Raw genomic sequence first — 16,663 nt, forward strand, 5'->3', positions numbered from 1 at the left:
TCCCTCTGCCAGGCGGCTGGGGCACAACAAGCCAGCCCTCCCGCGCCCCGTCCCGCCGCTCCGGAGCCGCCCGGCCGCCCTAAGGGGCTGCCGGAACCCCGGGTCAACGGAGGCGCGCTGGGCGGCCCCAGGCGGGACCCCATCGCCCTCTGCTGACCGCCGCGCGAAGAGCAGCGGAGCCCCTCGAGCCGAGGCCGGCGGCGGGCAGGGACGGAGCACGGATGGTGCAGCGACGGGGCAGCTCGGTGGTGACGAGGTGGGGCGGAATGGCCGCTCCATCCATGGTAGCCAGCTCGGCATACGTGGCTCCCAGGAGAGCAGGGGCGTCTTATAGACAAGCCGGGCCCCGCGCAGCCCTCCCCGTCCCGGTAAGCGGTTTCCGTGCGAACTTCAGCGTACAGCCGGGAGGCGGGGAGGGAGGGAGAGGGGGAGCCCCGCTCCCCCCGAGGCGGGGCCCGGCCGCGGCCCCGCTGCGTCAGAGCTGTGCAAACACCGCCGCCGCTATTTAAGGGGCCGCGGCGGAGCAGCCCCTGACATCCCGCTTGGGTGCACGCCGGTTTCCCGCGGTCCTCCTCACTCCCGCCTCGGGGAAGGAAGGGAAGAAGGAAGGTAGGGAGCGGCACCTGGGCGCTGGGGGAGCAGCCGGCGTGGCGGGGAGGTGACAGCCGCCCTTCGCTGCTGTGCGTTGCGAGCGGGCGGACGAACTTCGTTTCCCCCTTTTTCCGAAGTGAAAAGGCGATGCTCGGTGCCGCGTTTCACACACGCGGGATAATTCGTGCGTCCTTTATAACGGGAAGTTGGCCTCCTCAGCACCGCTTCTCCTCTCAGCCCCATTTCCAGAAGTACTCTTTCAGGTGCCGTGCTCAAACTGTGCTGCTTCTCTGGGTTGTCTCATCCAATCTTTGCTTCTTTATGGAGATGGTAAAAAATTGTTTTGCTTGAATTCTGGTTTAGATGAAGAAGAGTGCAGTTCTGGTGCACATCAATCCTGGTGCTGTTAAATCAGGTGATGGGGTGGTGTGAGATTTTGGGGTTTTCTTCTGTGGTGACACAACTTTGTTCCTTCTTCTCTTGCACCAGACAGCTTTTTCAGTGCTGAATTCCAAACCAAGAAGGGGTGGGAGAGTAAAGGCTCTTTGCAGAACGTGCCAAAATTGGTTATTTGTGATAACAGCAGACTGCAGTACAGCAGCAAAGCACGTGGCTGCCCTGCGAGTTTTTGCAGAGCTGCATAGGTTTCCTTTAGTTGGTGCTGGAATGCAGCTTCCAAAACAGAAAAGAACTGCGTAAGGGGGGCACGGCACATACACGAGGAAGGCTAAAACCAGTTTGCTGGGGCGTTATCTCTTCTGCCCGACAGATAGCGAACGCGTACCTTCTAGCTTAGTGCAGATCCCGCAGCTACCTGCATTCAAAGTTTCCTCAGAACCCAACGCCTCCGAAGAAGACAGGGCTGGGTGTAAGGCTTAACGTGCTCCGTCCGGTCGTTCCGAGCGCCTGACGTGCCTTTCTCTCCCCAGCGATGTACGGCGGGATCTGCATCTGCGTGCTCCTCGCCGCGCTGTCGGTGAGCTCCCTCGGCCAGCAGCCCGCGGGCTCACACGATGGCAGCCCGCTGGTTGCCGAGCTCCAGCAGAGCCTGACAGAACCCCGCCGGCATTCCCGCTCACCCTCCTCGGCGGGGCCGCTGAAGCCCGCACCGCGGCTGGACGGCAGCTTGGAGCAGAGGGCGACCATCGGAGCGCTGCTGGCCAAGTACCTGCAGCAAGCCCGGAAAGGTACCGCTCGGCTGCTGCCTCTGGGCACGGCGTTTCCTTCAGAGATGCCCGCATCCTAACCCTGCTGTCATCTAGCACTAACTCCTGCATTCTTACAGGAGATAAGAAATAGATTTTGCCTGGCTATTCCTGAGTAGAGATCATTTTCTTTCCAACTTACTGTAAAACTAAGGGGGGAAAAAAAAAACCCAAACCTGTTTTTACATAGCAGTTGCTTTGGGACAGAATCTTGCAATTACTTAAAACCTCCCCAGCATTCAGTAATGGGATCGTGAAGCCCCAGTAGGGAACTGGAATCACAAAGCTTCACCTTTATTGTGTGATTTATTCTTTGCTTGAGGAAACAGTTGTGTTATGTATTTGAATTGAGTTACACCATGGGCAGCCTAATTGCTCTGACCACCAAGGGAGGAATGTGATGCAAACCTCAAGAAAAAAGGGTTGTACAGCTCGTGGGGTTATGCAGATGTTGTTTGCTTGCAATATCTTCTCTCATCTATCCCCTGTACAACAGGGAAAGAGATTACAAGTTAGGATTACTTGGGCATACAGGGAGGGACAAATCAATTGACTACCAGCCCTGGAGTTTGTTTAGGATGGAATTCACTTGGTAAGTGAGAGTCCTCTTCTCTCCTGTCTCTCCACACAACTGTAATGCACATCATTTGCTTCTCTCCATAGCCTTGCTGCTGAGCTCTGTGCTAGGCAGCATCTCAGCTGTATTTTGGTGGAGCGTTGCAATAAAGAGCTGCCACCTGCATTTTATGCATTACATGTGCTGCCACACACATTCATGCAGAGGAGGGCTGAATCAGAAACAACAGAAAAGCCTTCTGATGTATTTGGAGGGACTTCTCACACCAAATTCTCACAGTGCTGTATTTTAGCAGTTAACATGATCTAATAGAAAGACAGTATAGATCCACAATTGTGTGAATTCCACGATTCACTGTTACAGTTAAAGCTGTTAATAAATAAGAATCTTGCTGTAGGAGACAAAAGCCTACAAGGTCTTCCTTTCCTTTCTCTTGTGTAGCCACTACATTCTCTTTGAATACCTGGCTGACGTTTGTTTCCAAATAGCTTAAAGAGTTTAGACCTAGGATGTATTTTTGGTAAGCACTGATATGAAGGAGAATTGCCTGCATACACGTATGTATATTTTTAACCCTACAAAGTGACTCTTAGAGGATGATGGAATTGCTGTGGCACGACTGAGCTAGCTGGGCACCAGTGTGTAGATGTACTTGCTGGTATGGAAGAGAGTCACTACGACAAAGCAGTATTAATTTATAACAATGCCAATCAATTGTTTTCCCATCAAAAAAATTATGTTCTCATTTCACATGAAAGTTCAGAGCAATGCTTCAGAAATCTCTGCAGGACATTTACATCTGCTGTTTTAGCTTCTCTGAACACTCACTAGAAAATTCCATCTCAGGGGACACGGAGGCTGGGCATTTGCTAGCATTAGCAATGAGCAGTGATGGCATTTGCTCTTGTGGTTAATAGGAAGGCTTATTTTGGACAGTGAGAGTTAAATTTTCCCAGGAGGCTGGGGCTAGATGGCAGCCTTGTAGCCAGAATGCTACCGCTCCTTGTATGTTGATGCTGAAGTATCCACGGGGACATCTCTGGTTATTTAAGGGAAAGTAATTAAGGTGCCCCTAGGGAATTTCTTAGGCTAGTTGCAACCCCTACCTTTCACTTAACTTCTACAGGCTTCCAGCATAAATCTGGCTCCATGTCATTGAGAAGTGTGGCTGACAAGTCAGTGACACGTGCAGTTTGCTGTCCCCTAGGGAGCCCTTGCTCCCTTGCCAGCCCAGAATAGCATCAGTGGAGTGTTTACAGCCCTCAGGTCACTGCAGGCTCCAACATCCAAGTGATGCTTTTGCAGTGTCTTAGCCCCGCCTGGTGCCAGAAAACCATTTTCATCAATATAACTTAGTATTTTGAGCTATGTCTGTGAATTTACATAGAGGTTAATGTTATTGAGGGTTTAATGGTAGACAAACATACTTTCATAGTTTGTTGTTGTGTTTTGTTTTGTGGTGGTTTATTTATTTATTTATTTATTTTGTTTGTTTGCTATCTTGTTTAAAATACCTAAAGCAAGCTTGGTTTCTTTCTTTGGTACTTTTGCCTCCATAAGCCATTAACAAAACAATGCCGTTGATTTTGTTTTTAGATGAGTCATGGTTATTACATATCATTACACTGTCACCAAGGGTTCCTCTAAAACTAATGACCTGTGTAGATTTGGATTTGTAAGCTTTGGCCTCCATTTCTTTTTTGCTCAGTTCAAGCATTCTTCAAGCCTCGGTCCTCATTAACTGCTGCTTGTTGGACTTGTCCCTCTTCCTCACTCAAGGCTCATGCTCAATTTCATTACTGGCATGTGTCCATTTTGGCTTTCTTCATGGAGCATAGGGAAAAATAATTTACCTTTCACTGCAATTGTAGTTACATAATGTGATGGTATCAAATTATCCTCCCCACAAATAATTTGTATCTTTTTGATGCCCTAAACAGGGGTGGGTGAAGGGCTGAAGCGAGGTCAAAGTTCAGCATCCCATCCCACAGCGAAAAGTACTATGAACATTTCAAAAAGCAGTGGAAAGGCTGCTGATGTAGTAAGAAACCCTGTGTGATTGCACTAGTAGACATCTCTAGCTGTGAATTCCAGACACAACTTCATGAATTTTGGGGCTATTCCCGCTTTTTACTAAAGCGTTATTCTTAACTCTACCCCTCTTGTAACTTAGTTTGCACTGTAGGAGTTCCCAAGCTTGCATCTGTGGCTCTTCCTTCCCAGGAGCCAAAGAAGAGAGAAAATGGTCTGTATATTTTACATTTAAAAACATTGAAGTCACTTTCAGGACAATGCCACAGTGTTTCTAAGATGTTTTCCCCGATTATACAGCCCACGTAAATCCACTGTCATATGAAGTCAAGCAGTTTGAACTGCATCATGCAGGCATCTGCTAACAAATACAGAACAGATCAGAAATGGTTGGAAATGTGTCTGCTTTCTTTCTCCTCTCACACTCTCTTTTCCTGTAGGTTCCACTGGGAGATTCTCTGTCCTAGGAAACAGGGTACAGAGCATCGATCCCACACACAGGATAAATGACAGAGACTACATGGGCTGGATGGATTTTGGACGCCGCAGCGCTGAAGAATACGAGTACTCCTCCTAAAGAACAGCAAATGATAGCAACAGGAAAGAAATCACACTCCCATGTCTGTACAGAACGAGAAAAATTAATTTGTTGTCCTCTTTGAATCAGTGTTTTAAACTATATCATGTATTTGATGTAAATTTGTCTGTAAGACAATGCAATACATACATATGCAGAATTTTCCAGGAAAAATGTTTTCTTTCTTTTGTGGTTTCTCATACGCCGATATTCTATTAAAATGGTTTCACTTACCCCTTCTTGTCCTGTGGCCGCGTGTCGCTGGGTATCTCAGTACACAGAGAGGCAGGAGAACACCTTCATCCTGCATATTATATTCCAGGTGTTACGTACTCAGACAATTAGGGTAATCTTGTGACACTCACAATAGCTGTGAACACTTTAAGGAGCCCTTGTCCAAACACCAACCCAGCAGCACAGCACTGCCAGAAAGGTCCTGCTGTCCTCACAGTGACCCAGCTGTGCAGAGCCGAGTGGTTGCAGTCTGTACCCACCAGGGCTAAAGGGAGAAGGAAAAGAGGAAGGACGCCAATGTGTCTCACCTCCTTGGCGTATTTATTTTGTACTGTGAACTAAACGTGGAAGTTCTGCTGATGGAATAAAGAGAACATTCCGTGTGGTGTGCAAGGCCTTCCTTCGGAGAGGGGCACAGAGAGCTGTACAGAGGATGATCCTGAGGGAAAAGGGGCGAGGTATCGGAGCCATCAGATCACAGGGTGTTAAAGAGGGGTGCTGGTGAGGGCACCGAGCACAGCAGGAGCGATAACATTTCAAGGAGCTGCTCTTAGCAGAAGCTGGGAAAGCAGACAGCACTGCAAAGATCTGTGTGTAAGAGACACTTCAACAAGTGGTAGCAGAGAATTCTCCCTTTCTGTGGCTCTCATCTTGAAAGCACAAAACTGCTTTCCCACACACGTTTTTCCTCCTCTCAAGCTCTTTCCAGACAGCCCCTTGCCAACCTCCTTCATCCAGCTTTTCTCAGCTCCTCTCCAAACACTAAAAATCTCAATAGCTGCATCATCTCCCCTGTCTTCTTCACTGCCTGTGGGAAAACAGTCTGTACCACCTCTTTTTCTCAAGAAAGATTTATATATATATATTTTTAACTGAAGAAAGATCAAATTTAGACAAATAATCTAAAAATGCATAGATTAAAGCATTTCCCAGGGGATTGTTTCTTTAAAAGTAACTTCACTGTCTTTCAGCTTATTGACAGGGGCATTCAAATAACATTTCAAACATTTCTGTCCCCTGCACATTGAGCTCTGTCGTATTGCCAGGGGTGGGGAGTGGGTACAGATTTTATGTTACTGCTGAGGATGCTCTTATTAGGAAACAAATAAACAAACAAACAACCCCCACCTCCTTTTTTTTTTTCCTGTCTCATTTCCTACAGGCAGGAGAATGGAGGAATAAAGACGTTTCATGCCATTGCTCTCCCTTTTGAAAGACACCACAGTTGGACCCTTCTGATCCCCAGCAGGTGAGCAAATTCCAGGTATAAAACAATGCTTCCACCCCTGCCAGACCACTAGCAAAATTGCCTCTGATACTACTCTAATACCATTCCAAGTTTGGTTGTGTAAGCAGTTAGGAGAGCCCTGCTCTATTTTGCTTACCAGCCAACCTGCAGCATGATGGCTGTAAGGAAGCACACTGCCTGGGTGCTGGGGAGCCTCAGAGAAACCCCATTTCATTTCTCAGTCACCGTCCTGTTTGAATGGTTGTGCTGCAGCAGGGTGTAGGACAGACATGGGGAATAAAGGGACCTGTGGTGACTCAACCTGGCATCCAAATGGAGACATACAGAAGGTGGTGAAGTCTTCTTAAAAAACTGCACCTCCTCTCCTTGACCTCGGTGTGCTGCCCCAGCCCAGATCGTTAGGATCCCCCCCGAGTGCTCAGTGGTATTTCTGATTTGGGTCCTTGCTGGGGTGGATCATTTCCTTTCTTTTCTTGTCTCCAGGCTGAGGGCCTCAGCCACTCAGTGCAGGTGAATGGTGGCCCCACGCTGAGTGCTGAGATGTAACCACCAAAGGAAAGCACGCTTTGCATAGGGGCTAAACAGACACCAGCTAAATAGCAAACCAATAACTTTCTGCATTTAAAGTCTCTGTGGGTTTGATTTAATTGGTTCCGCTGCAGTTTTATCAATTAGGTTTCCAAACAGGTGCCAGGCACATCACTGTGAGCAGAGCAGCTCTTTGCAAACTCCACGTAAATGAACAGGGGAGAGCCTGGGGCCCTGCCAGCTCAGGGCTGAAAAGAGGCTGGATGAAAGGGGCAGCCGAGGTGAGACTCAGCCCCCATCGTCCATCCTTACTGCAGTGAGGGGAGCACTGCAGGGACCAGCTCCAGCCCCGAGCCCCAAACGGGCACTCCTTTCCCCTGCCCATGCAGAAATTCACAGGCCAGGAGAAAAGCAATGTCCTAGCAAAGGGGTGAAAGGCTTCTCTTCCTCTTTGATTTTTGTATCCTCTGAGTTCATTAAATTCCTCTTGAAGAGCAGAAATCTGGCTTTCGGCTTGTTAGAGCTTTAATCATTCCTAAGTGTTTGTGTCAACAGAGGAGCAATTGAATTCAGCAGCACAGCTTGAAGCTCAGTCCAGCAGGACAAAAACCTCTATACTCTTTTAAATACAAACACTATTGATTTCCTCAGCTTGTGACTTTCTCACGTAAAAGCTCACTGCCTGTGTTACAGCTCAGGTAACTTTCAGCTTCTCCGTTATTTTCTAGATGCTCTGTGCGCTCATTTGGCTTATTTATTGTCACAAACCAGAGGGCTGAGCAGGGCAGTGAGATGTCAGAGCACACACAGCTGGGCAGTGCTGAGCCTTCAGCACAAACGCAGCTGCAGCCATCAGGTCCTGACCGTACCAGCAGGATGCAGCTCACAGCAGTGCTGGATCTTTGGATGCAATGAGGGAAGCTGCAAACCAAAGCATTCGGAAAGCTGAGGACTAGCATTCAATCTGTGCACAACTGTTGTTATTTTTTAGAATTTAGAATTGCTCAGGTTGGAAAATACTTTAGAGATCTTTGAGTCCAACCATGATCTAACCATGCTACCCTACCTTTAACCCTCCACTACATCATGTCCCTGAGCACCACATGCAGTGCTTTGGAAACATGCAAAAGGAGAAATGAACCCCAGAAGGCTGACATACCACTCGTGTTCCCCAAAGAACATCTCTCATGCCCACAGCCCTGTCTCCATCAGTTCTCAGCAAACACCCTCCTCTTACCTCCCACCCACCATCCCAAGGTGGAAAATCATGTTTTTGCTGTGGCGTGGTGAAGATGCATCTAGTGAAGTTTCTGAGATATTTGGATCTTGCAAATACAAGGAACACTGCTGTGCACAGGCAGCAGTTCTTCACCCATTTGGCCTTGTGAGCTCATGCTCTAGTTCTGTTCTGCTTTGAAATTACCTAAGTACATTAAATACAGGGGCTGAGCTTCCAAGTGGTTCATGCAGTTTTCATTACCCCATGGCACAAGTTGGTTCTGAAGTGAGAAACCAGGAAACCTTCCCATTACCAGCACTGTTAACAGAAGCAGAAACTGGGTGGTGTTCTATATACCCCATATCCTGCAAAATCCACTGCAGTCACTGGGGGACACATCCACAAAGCAGAACTGTCCTGTAACCAGGTAAAAAGTCAGAAAATAATGATACAGCACAAGCAGCCAAACCCATGCTTTTGTTCTTTCCAAAGCCAGGGATTTAGGTCACTGCAGAAGCTGTCATTTGCACCAGTACAGATGAGTTAGGGGGAAAAAAAAGAAAGAAAAAAAAAGAAAGAAAAAAGTTATTATTTTTGGAGGGAGACAAGATGTAGAAAAGGCAATACCCCCAAAAAGATGCTTCCTGTGGTATACAGAGATACAGAGCTCAGCCAGGGCCCCAGCTGTCACCAGAGAGCCACGGCGCCTGCACAGCCCTGCGAGGAGCAACAGTGGCTGAGAGAGACATGAAAGGGGATCGGGCAGGGAGGCAAACTGTGAGCTGTGTGCGAATGGGAATGCTGCTGAGAGAATGGAGCAAGAGCTCTGATCAGTCATTTGACAGCAACTGTGCAACCACAAGGCAGCCCTTTCTCATCACCTGGAGTTCATTCAGGGGGCTGTTTCTCTCCCAGTGCCAAGGTCAGTGCCACAGCCAACAGCAGAACCTGGCAAGTCCCTCCTTACTCATCACTGCACTTAGCATGGAATGGCTTGGGTTGAAAAGGGCCACAATGACCGTCTTGTTTCAATCCCCTTGTTATGTGCAAGGTCGCCAACCACCAGACCAGGCTGCCCAGAGCCACATCCAGCACATTTTGGCACTATGGCTTTTGCATCATATTAAGGAGAAGAGTTCAGATCCCTCTCCCAGTTAATATGCATAAGCCACATCATGTCTGGTTGTTCTTTCTTGGAATTCTAATAGAAACAAAAAGCACTTACTTCACTGGTTTTTGTTTTGACCTGATGTTCATCAGTTCTGGCAGTTTCCCAGTCTCAGAACTTTGCAGCCACTTCTATAAGTAGGAACTTAAAATCCAAACATAGCGGTGGCCTCTTCCTTTTGCTTTGACTGAGAGATGAAAGCAGGAGGAGAAGGTGGAATATTTATCACCATAAGAGAACAGCAAAAAGCTGAATGATGCACAACAATGCAACTTTTTGTTGATGTTGTTTTTGTTATTTTATTGATATTAGTGAAGAAAATTCAAATTTCATCTTTCTGATGTGGTACAATTGCTTTTTCTGGTGGGCCAACAGCTCTGACTGCTTATTTAAAGGCTGAATAATGCTTCCCAGTTGTATGATTAGTTTCTACAATTTAAGTTCTCATACAGTATTGCTTTCTTCCTCTGGGTATATAAAATGGTCCATTGAGTTCATGATCCTCCAGAATCAACTGTTATTCTATCTACTGTTTTAAGATACATTCAAATAAAAAGGTACTTAAATTTACTTGCAATAAGTGCACACATACAACAGCAAAGAGAGCTGATGACATTTTACTAAAACATTTTAAGTTCATAGAATAAATATAAGTCTCCAAACACATGCAGTAACTGACCGATGTGTTTTTTCTTTCTCAAAAAATATCCTTAGTGTCCATAGCACTACTGCAATAACTACTTCATTCAAAAAAAAAAAAAAAAAGAAAAAAAAAGAGAAAAAAAAGAGAAAAATCACCTATCTCTTGTCACAAAGACTAAAAGACAGCTTCATTTATACAAGAAATTATCAGTGCTAATAATTTAGTAACAGTCTGGTACAAATTCAATTCACGGCAATGACACGGAGTGTGATTATGGTGGCAACAAGCAGGGAGCTTGGTTTAGATGGCACCAGAACTGCCAGGAGAAGAAAGCAGAAGCTAACAGCCCCATGGGCTCCTTTCCCCCCACCCATTTCAAAAAGAAGCTGGGGATCTGCTCAGCTAATGAAACAAGCTCCCTCCAGTCCGCTCCCATTCCTTTCAATTCCCTGTAAAACACCCAGCAGAGGTTTGGGAGAAGAAAACTGCAAGTCAAATTAGGATCATTTGGCCACAACTCAATGGTGGGTGATGTCTTTAGTTTCTTAACTGAAGTTACAGATTTGGCATTGGGAGTTGGGTTTTTTGTTGTTTTTCCAATTTAAATCCACTGCAAAATAAATCATTTCACACACTTTGCTAGGGTCAAAATTTGGAAGAAGGTTTCTTTGAAAAAAAGAAAACAGAAACTAGGCAGGGAATATTCTCACTCTGCTTATAAGACCGTGTTCCTCTGCAGCACAAAACCTGAAGATCAGCTTATTGACTGCAAGGTGCATTTCCCATCTTGCACCATTCCATTACTAAACGTTTATGTGGTTCTCTGCCGAGGTTCCAAGGACGCACCTCTTCCTAACACTGGTTTTGCTACATGTTCTCATATAACATTCTTATCTGTCAATCCACTCTGCAACTCCAACTTCTAGGTAGTCAGAGCCACGTTTACCTCACGAGTTGTGAAAACTGTTCTTTGGGCGCACTGACAAAGCGTGTTTCAGTGGCAGCAACACATAGTAAAGCATTTTCCCCTTTCACAACCCAGTGCAGCATTGAAAAACGAAAACTACAAAGAAGTCACACAGAATGTAAGCATGCCAAATGAGACAGCAGTGGTAGAAATATGTCAATATTCCAGGTACCCAGTAGGCCTGCTGACCTCTACACAGTATTAGTTCAAGTTTATCATATCGAAGAGGAGGAGAATGCAGAACAGAAAAGTTTCATCCATTCAGGCATAACAGCCAGGCACTCCAATAACTCAGCTCAACTCATCTACAAAAGCAAAATCAAAAACTATCAAGTGTTAAACTGAGTGCTTTATCAAAGCATAAATGCTCCCATGCTTCAAGTGATGAAATGTTCTCACATAACATACTCAACAGCTTCCCATGCACCTTCAACTCAAGTTAGGCTAGCTACAGAATTCATGTTTTTCCTAGTCAAGTTGTCTTGGTTATGTTCTTTTGTACTTGTTTTTTTTTTCAGTGCATCTTAAAAAACCTTTTCAAAAGGTTAGCAAGTTAACCCCAATACAGCAATCGTAATGTAGAGCCTTTTGCACTCAATCAAACCGTAAAATAATCCAATTAGTTACAATAGAACTGGTACGTATTTACACATTTATACAAAGTTTACACATTTCTCCCGTTAGGCACGAAGTTGATTTGTCAAACTCAGGAGGCAATGAAGAGGTGGGGAGAGGAAAAGAGGACCGGAGAAAGAATCTGAGTATTTCCATTTAAAAAGACTAGCTGTAAAAATAAAAGTCCTTCATCGTAAGCTAGTTTGCTTTGGGAGCTTGGTTCCCATGAGGATCCCCGAGGTGAGGGATGTCGGGCCTTTCATCTGCATGCTGGAACCCACCATGGTGGGGAAACTCCGGTTCCTTCGGATGCCAGTGTTCAGCTGGATGCCCCCAATGGCACTGGTCACAGCAGGACAGCCCAGCGGGAGAGTGTCTGGTGCCAGGCCTCTGGGAACAAGTGCCCTCCCTTGTCCTTGTGCCCCACAGACAAGAGGTCCCTGGTCATCAGTTAAAGGAGGAGCTGGCGCTTGCCCCGAACTCACAACTTTGGCAATACCAAACCTCCTGACCTTGTCCACAAGATTAAGGTTGGAAACAGACACGTCGGTCTGACTCTCGCTGTTCCTGATGTTCTTTTTATTCCTCACCTCCTTCAAGATGGAACTAGCAGGCTTCGAAGCCAAGAAGTTGTCATAAGGTGGGCTGGTGCACTTGAACTCAAAAGACGGAGGGGAAGAAGAAGGTGTCTGCATAGGTGAGTTTGGTGGAGTGGAAGGAATGATTGCCATCTTAGGGGAATACGTGTTCAGGAGGGTGCCTTTGCTGGCTCTGTCCCAGCTCTGCGGATTGTACACCGCTGCCGAGATGCCCCTTTCCTTCAGCAGCCACACCAGCCCCAGAGATGTGCTCATTGTCGTCGTGGATTCCCGCAGGTTTGTGAAGGATTCGGCCAAACTCAGACGCCGAGGAGTGCAGGGAGTAGCCACAGGGGTGCCTTTCAAGTTGCTAACGCTGCCACAAGCTGGAGCAGGTGCTGTGTTAAGGCTGAAAGCAAAGAAGCAGTCAAATTATTCTCTCGTTAAGGAATTAAAACTGTAAGCAAGATTTTTAGCCTTGAGAAAGGACTTCTATCCATTTTGAGAGTGCATGGGAAAATGTAAATTTCCCAGCTCCTCACAAATGCAATCACCTCACAACACAAACACCTCTTACAAAATGCATCTCTCCCCTATGCAGGCAGTTTCAAGGGATTAGTGCATTCCTCAACAACCCACCCCAACATTTCTTCCGATAAACTACTAAACTGAGAGGTTTGTGATCTACTTCTTTGGCTTTTCTTCCCTATCTACTAGCCATAAACTCTCACTTGCTTCCGTGAGACAAGGAAACAAAGGGATAGTCTTCTAGTGTGGCTTCTGAGTGCACCTAACTGCTGGGCATTTTGGTACTGCTGGGTCACAGCAAAGCCAAGGGAAGAGGGGAACATATTAGCTATAGAAGCATTTGTGAGCAATGCTTCTGGAATTTGGAATTGTTACCACCAACATGCACTTCTGCAAGGTCTAGCCCTTCTTCTCTTATGTAGAATTTGTCTATGTTTAAGGAGAAGGGGATGTGGGACCTGACTTTTGATGGTGATACACAGTAGTGTGAACAACCATCAAAATGAAAAAAATAGTCAAACTCTTGGTCATCGATTGGCCAGCACGTAGCTGATAACTAAGAGCAAGCCAAGCATGACAAAGAGCCGTTCTACTGTTAATTCAGTTAAAATAGTGGTTTCTACAGTTTGAAACATGGCTAAACTTTCTCCCAGATCTAGTTCTTTCTTTTCAAAAGAATCTATGTTTAAGCAGAGGGTAAGCAAATCTTACACTGGTAATTTGTATTTAGAACAAGTGGCAAACATTACATACTTATGGTTACTGCTGTCTTACTGAGTATTTCTTTCTTAAGTTGGTTATTAGAGTTTGAAATTTCTCAAGGCATATCAAATAGCATTCATTTTGTTAGATCATCCTCTTCCTACTAAGTCAACTATCTGAACAAAGACTTAATGCAAGCATCTATTTCAAATGAATTATCGGTACAAAGGCATTCTAAATCCTTTGTACCATAGTATGACATCTCGTAGATGCTGAAAGTTTGAGTGTTTCTGACACTACTCATTCTTTAAAAAAAAAAAATTAAAAAAAAATAAAATACTTGATAGTCACAGATTTGGTCAGCAAAGACACATCTACCTGCATACAATCCCAACTCAAAATCTGTGGCAGTCCAAGGTACACCGTTCATCAACAAGCCATGGTGTACCCAGTCACTGCAGAAATAAGGTGTGTAGGTCACCCATAACTCTTCAAGTTCACTTCTTTTGGGGAGAATCCCAAGGGTTCTATGGAGCTTTAAAAAGAAGTTTTCTGGCAATTTCTAACCATGCTGAGGATATCACGTTTTCACCATGTATGTTCACACAAAAAAAGCAATTTCCACAGTAATATTACCTTAAGCATTGATTCATTCCTCTAGTGGCATTCTCAAAGTCTTTAACAATGCAAAAGCTGATGCTAACAAGAATTTACTGACCTGAGAGCTTATCACTGCTCAGAGACGGAAATCTTCCTCATTACCTTGCCAGGTTAGCAAATAGAAAGCACTCAGCAAAGAGTCAGACAAACACCAAAGCCAAAGCAAGAGAGGGATAAACCAAGCAGGTGGGAGGGGGAACAGAGATAGGGGTGGGATTTCTTTTTTCCAAAGAGCCAAGCTGTTGTGTTGGTTCAGCCATAGCATGCAACTTCAACTGCAGTTGGGCTCTCTGCACCAAGGAATGAATCAAACAGCCATACTGAAATAATCTGGCTGGATTTCCAGGTGCAGCTACGTCTCAGGCAAAATAATTGCATCTTTTTTTTTTTTCCATAAGGACAAAAGGGCCTATATAATAACAGACTAATTTAACCTTATATCAACACTACTATGGCTGAAATGGGAAATCCTAGGAGGCTTTGTTGAGTTTCTGATGCGAGCTTTGTCTAATCACATACAGCTATCAGCTGACAAACTCTAGTCCACTGATCTCCTAAGAATCAGCAGCACTAACATCTCCGTGGTACTCCTTAAATGATGAAATACTGACCTGATGTTAGCAAGTCTCAGGCCTTGTCTTCCTGGCTAAATAGGATCTAACCAACATTATCTCTACCACGATTTGAACTGCAACAACTTCTACTGAAATCAGTAAAATTATAAAGGTTTTTTTTTTTTTCCCCTCCTACAATTCAGCAAGAGGAATCCCACATATTCCTACCTGTAAAATGTAGTGAAACAGTTTTGAGAGAATTTATATGTAGGATAGCATAATTTGAAAAGCAGCCTCGCTGAGCTGCCCCCAAATTTGTTGTCTCACACCACCCTGTGGGCTGTGGCAGTCAGTACAGGCAGCAGCTGGGCTACAGGAAAGTATCATTAGGAATCCTCTTCACTTTGCCAGAACTGCCAGTGGCAGGGGAGGATTCCCAGCAAAGCTAAGACCACGCGGACCCACACACACAAAACTCTGAAGGTAAGGCTGAGCAGAAACAAAGAGTTAGCTCACGGCTCCTGTTATAAGCACTGATGGAAGCTACATCTTCACAGCTGCAACTGCAGTTTGTGATGCATCTCCCCTAATGCAAGTGCAAAAGAAATCTTGAAAAGCACAACGGAGGGAGCAGAAAGAGGAAGGGAGCTTACTCTGTGAAGTGACTTCCTGCAGGACAGGATGAAGTGCATTTTGGAAACTCAAGACAAGAAGCTTCTAAGATGTCCTAGTTATGAGACGAAAACTACAGCACTTGAATTGCTTTCTTCCCCCCCAGCCCCAGATTTCAGTATCAGAAGTAGTATGAATAGCATCTATACGCATTTGTCAGTACTGGTATGCATTACAGTGCAGTTAAAAAAACACATCCCTGAAAGGAAGTGGGTATTATGTAGGTGCTGGGTTTTTTTTGTTGTTTGGTTGGTTGGTTGATCATTTCAATATTACTTAAAACAAGAAATACTTTCCCCTTCAAACTGACCAACACTGCAGAGCAACACAGAAACAGGCTCAGTCTAGGCTCAGCAAATGAGCCCAGGGACAGTGCCAGAGTTAGACTGAGAGAAGAAACAAACAAACGAGCAACTCATGGAGCTGGCTGAAATTTAGTCAGGTTAGAGCAGAGCCTGGGTTAGAGGCCAGGTTCAAATGAAACCAGTCAGGAGAGTATCTGAACTGCTGGGGTTAGCTGGTGCCACAGACACGGGCATTCCTTCCACATGGCCCTGCCAGCACAGGCAGCATTGCTCACCCCCTGCACGCTGGGTCCTAGAGTCTGCCCTACATCTCCTCTCAGCATAACGTGACATAATGCAGTTTCCTCATCCTTCTCACATGACCTGTGAAGAATCATTTATAGTCGGTAAGGAGGAGCTCCTTCAACGTGCCCATTGAATACATCACAGAGTTTATTTTGGTCTTTTTCCTCCCGAACCAGTTATGAATTTTGGAGTAACCAAGTGACCTGGCAATGTACTGAATTTAGCTGTCAGCTATGGCTGATCTGTTAGATTTAGTAACCAGCATGATCAGGGAGTTTATTACAACCACAGTTAACAGCAATTCAACAATAAAAAGAATGAAATAGAATTGCAGCCAAATAAAGGGGTCTCTTCAGCAGCAGAGTTGAGGAGAAAGATAAGAGAGAATGAAGAAAAACGAGCCAGGCCACGATTAGCTCACTACAGTCGGAAAGGGAAGCACAAAAGTTACATTTAATCATCACCTATTTCCTTTACATGTATTTATCACCTCAGAGGTGTTCATATTTAATACCCTTACTTCTCACGCGTTCCTTAGGTGGCCAGTGCCCATCTGATGTCTAAACAAGTCTAGACACACCATCTCTGAATGGGTACCTACACAGGGGTACACTCCCCCATAGGAGCTGAAAGGGATAGAGAAAGCAATGAGGCATTGTCCTTCTAAACAGAAAAACACACTTTAACTTCCGATTTGCTAAGGAAGGAAATTGTCCTCTCTAGGTATGAAATTCATTCCCCCTCCTCAATTCTCAGCTCTACGCCTTCCGTAAGG

The 16,663-nt window shown here is 45.4% G+C and overlaps 2 protein-coding genes across 9 annotated transcripts in view; one reads left to right on the plus strand and one right to left on the minus strand.

The window, feature by feature from the left end:
• Positions 1-552: 552 nt before the first annotated feature.
• CCK (cholecystokinin) lies at positions 553-5,196 on the plus strand. Its single transcript, XM_042817394.1, has 3 exons — positions 553-609; positions 1,521-1,778; positions 4,845-5,196. Exons 2-3 carry the CDS (start codon positions 1,523-1,525, stop codon positions 4,979-4,981), a joined length of 393 nt encoding a protein of 130 aa, XP_042673328.1. The 5' UTR covers positions 553-609; positions 1,521-1,522; the 3' UTR covers positions 4,982-5,196.
• A 4,456-nt stretch (positions 5,197-9,652) lies between these two features.
• The window catches only part of TRAK1 (trafficking kinesin protein 1), a 124,908-nt gene continuing 117,897 nt past the window's right edge, over positions 9,653-16,663 (minus strand). For all 8 annotated transcript variants that reach the window (XM_042816531.1, XM_042816524.1, XM_042816529.1 and 5 more), the window contains one exon: positions 9,653-12,591. In XM_042816531.1, coding sequence (XP_042672465.1) covers positions 11,793-12,591 — 799 coding nt within the window. In that variant the 3' untranslated portion in view covers positions 9,653-11,792. The remainder of the gene's footprint in view (positions 12,592-16,663) is intronic.

The sequence above is a fragment of the Centrocercus urophasianus genome, unplaced genomic scaffold (genome assembly GCF_019232065.1).
Source record: "Centrocercus urophasianus isolate 14NV4802_14NV808 unplaced genomic scaffold, USGS_Curo_1.0 seq_16, whole genome shotgun sequence".
Taxonomy (NCBI): Eukaryota; Metazoa; Chordata; class Aves; order Galliformes; family Phasianidae; genus Centrocercus; species Centrocercus urophasianus.

Bases quoted from the DNA above. Each gene is read 5' to 3' on its own strand.
- CCK (XM_042817394.1), top strand. From the start codon at position 1,523: ATGTACGGCGGGATCTGCATCTGCGTGCTCCTCGCCGCGCTGTCGGTG. The intron at 1,779-4,844 runs GTACCGCTCGGC...CTTTTCCTGTAG, and splicing joins CCTGCAGCAAGCCCGGAAAG to GTTCCACTGGGAGATTCTCT.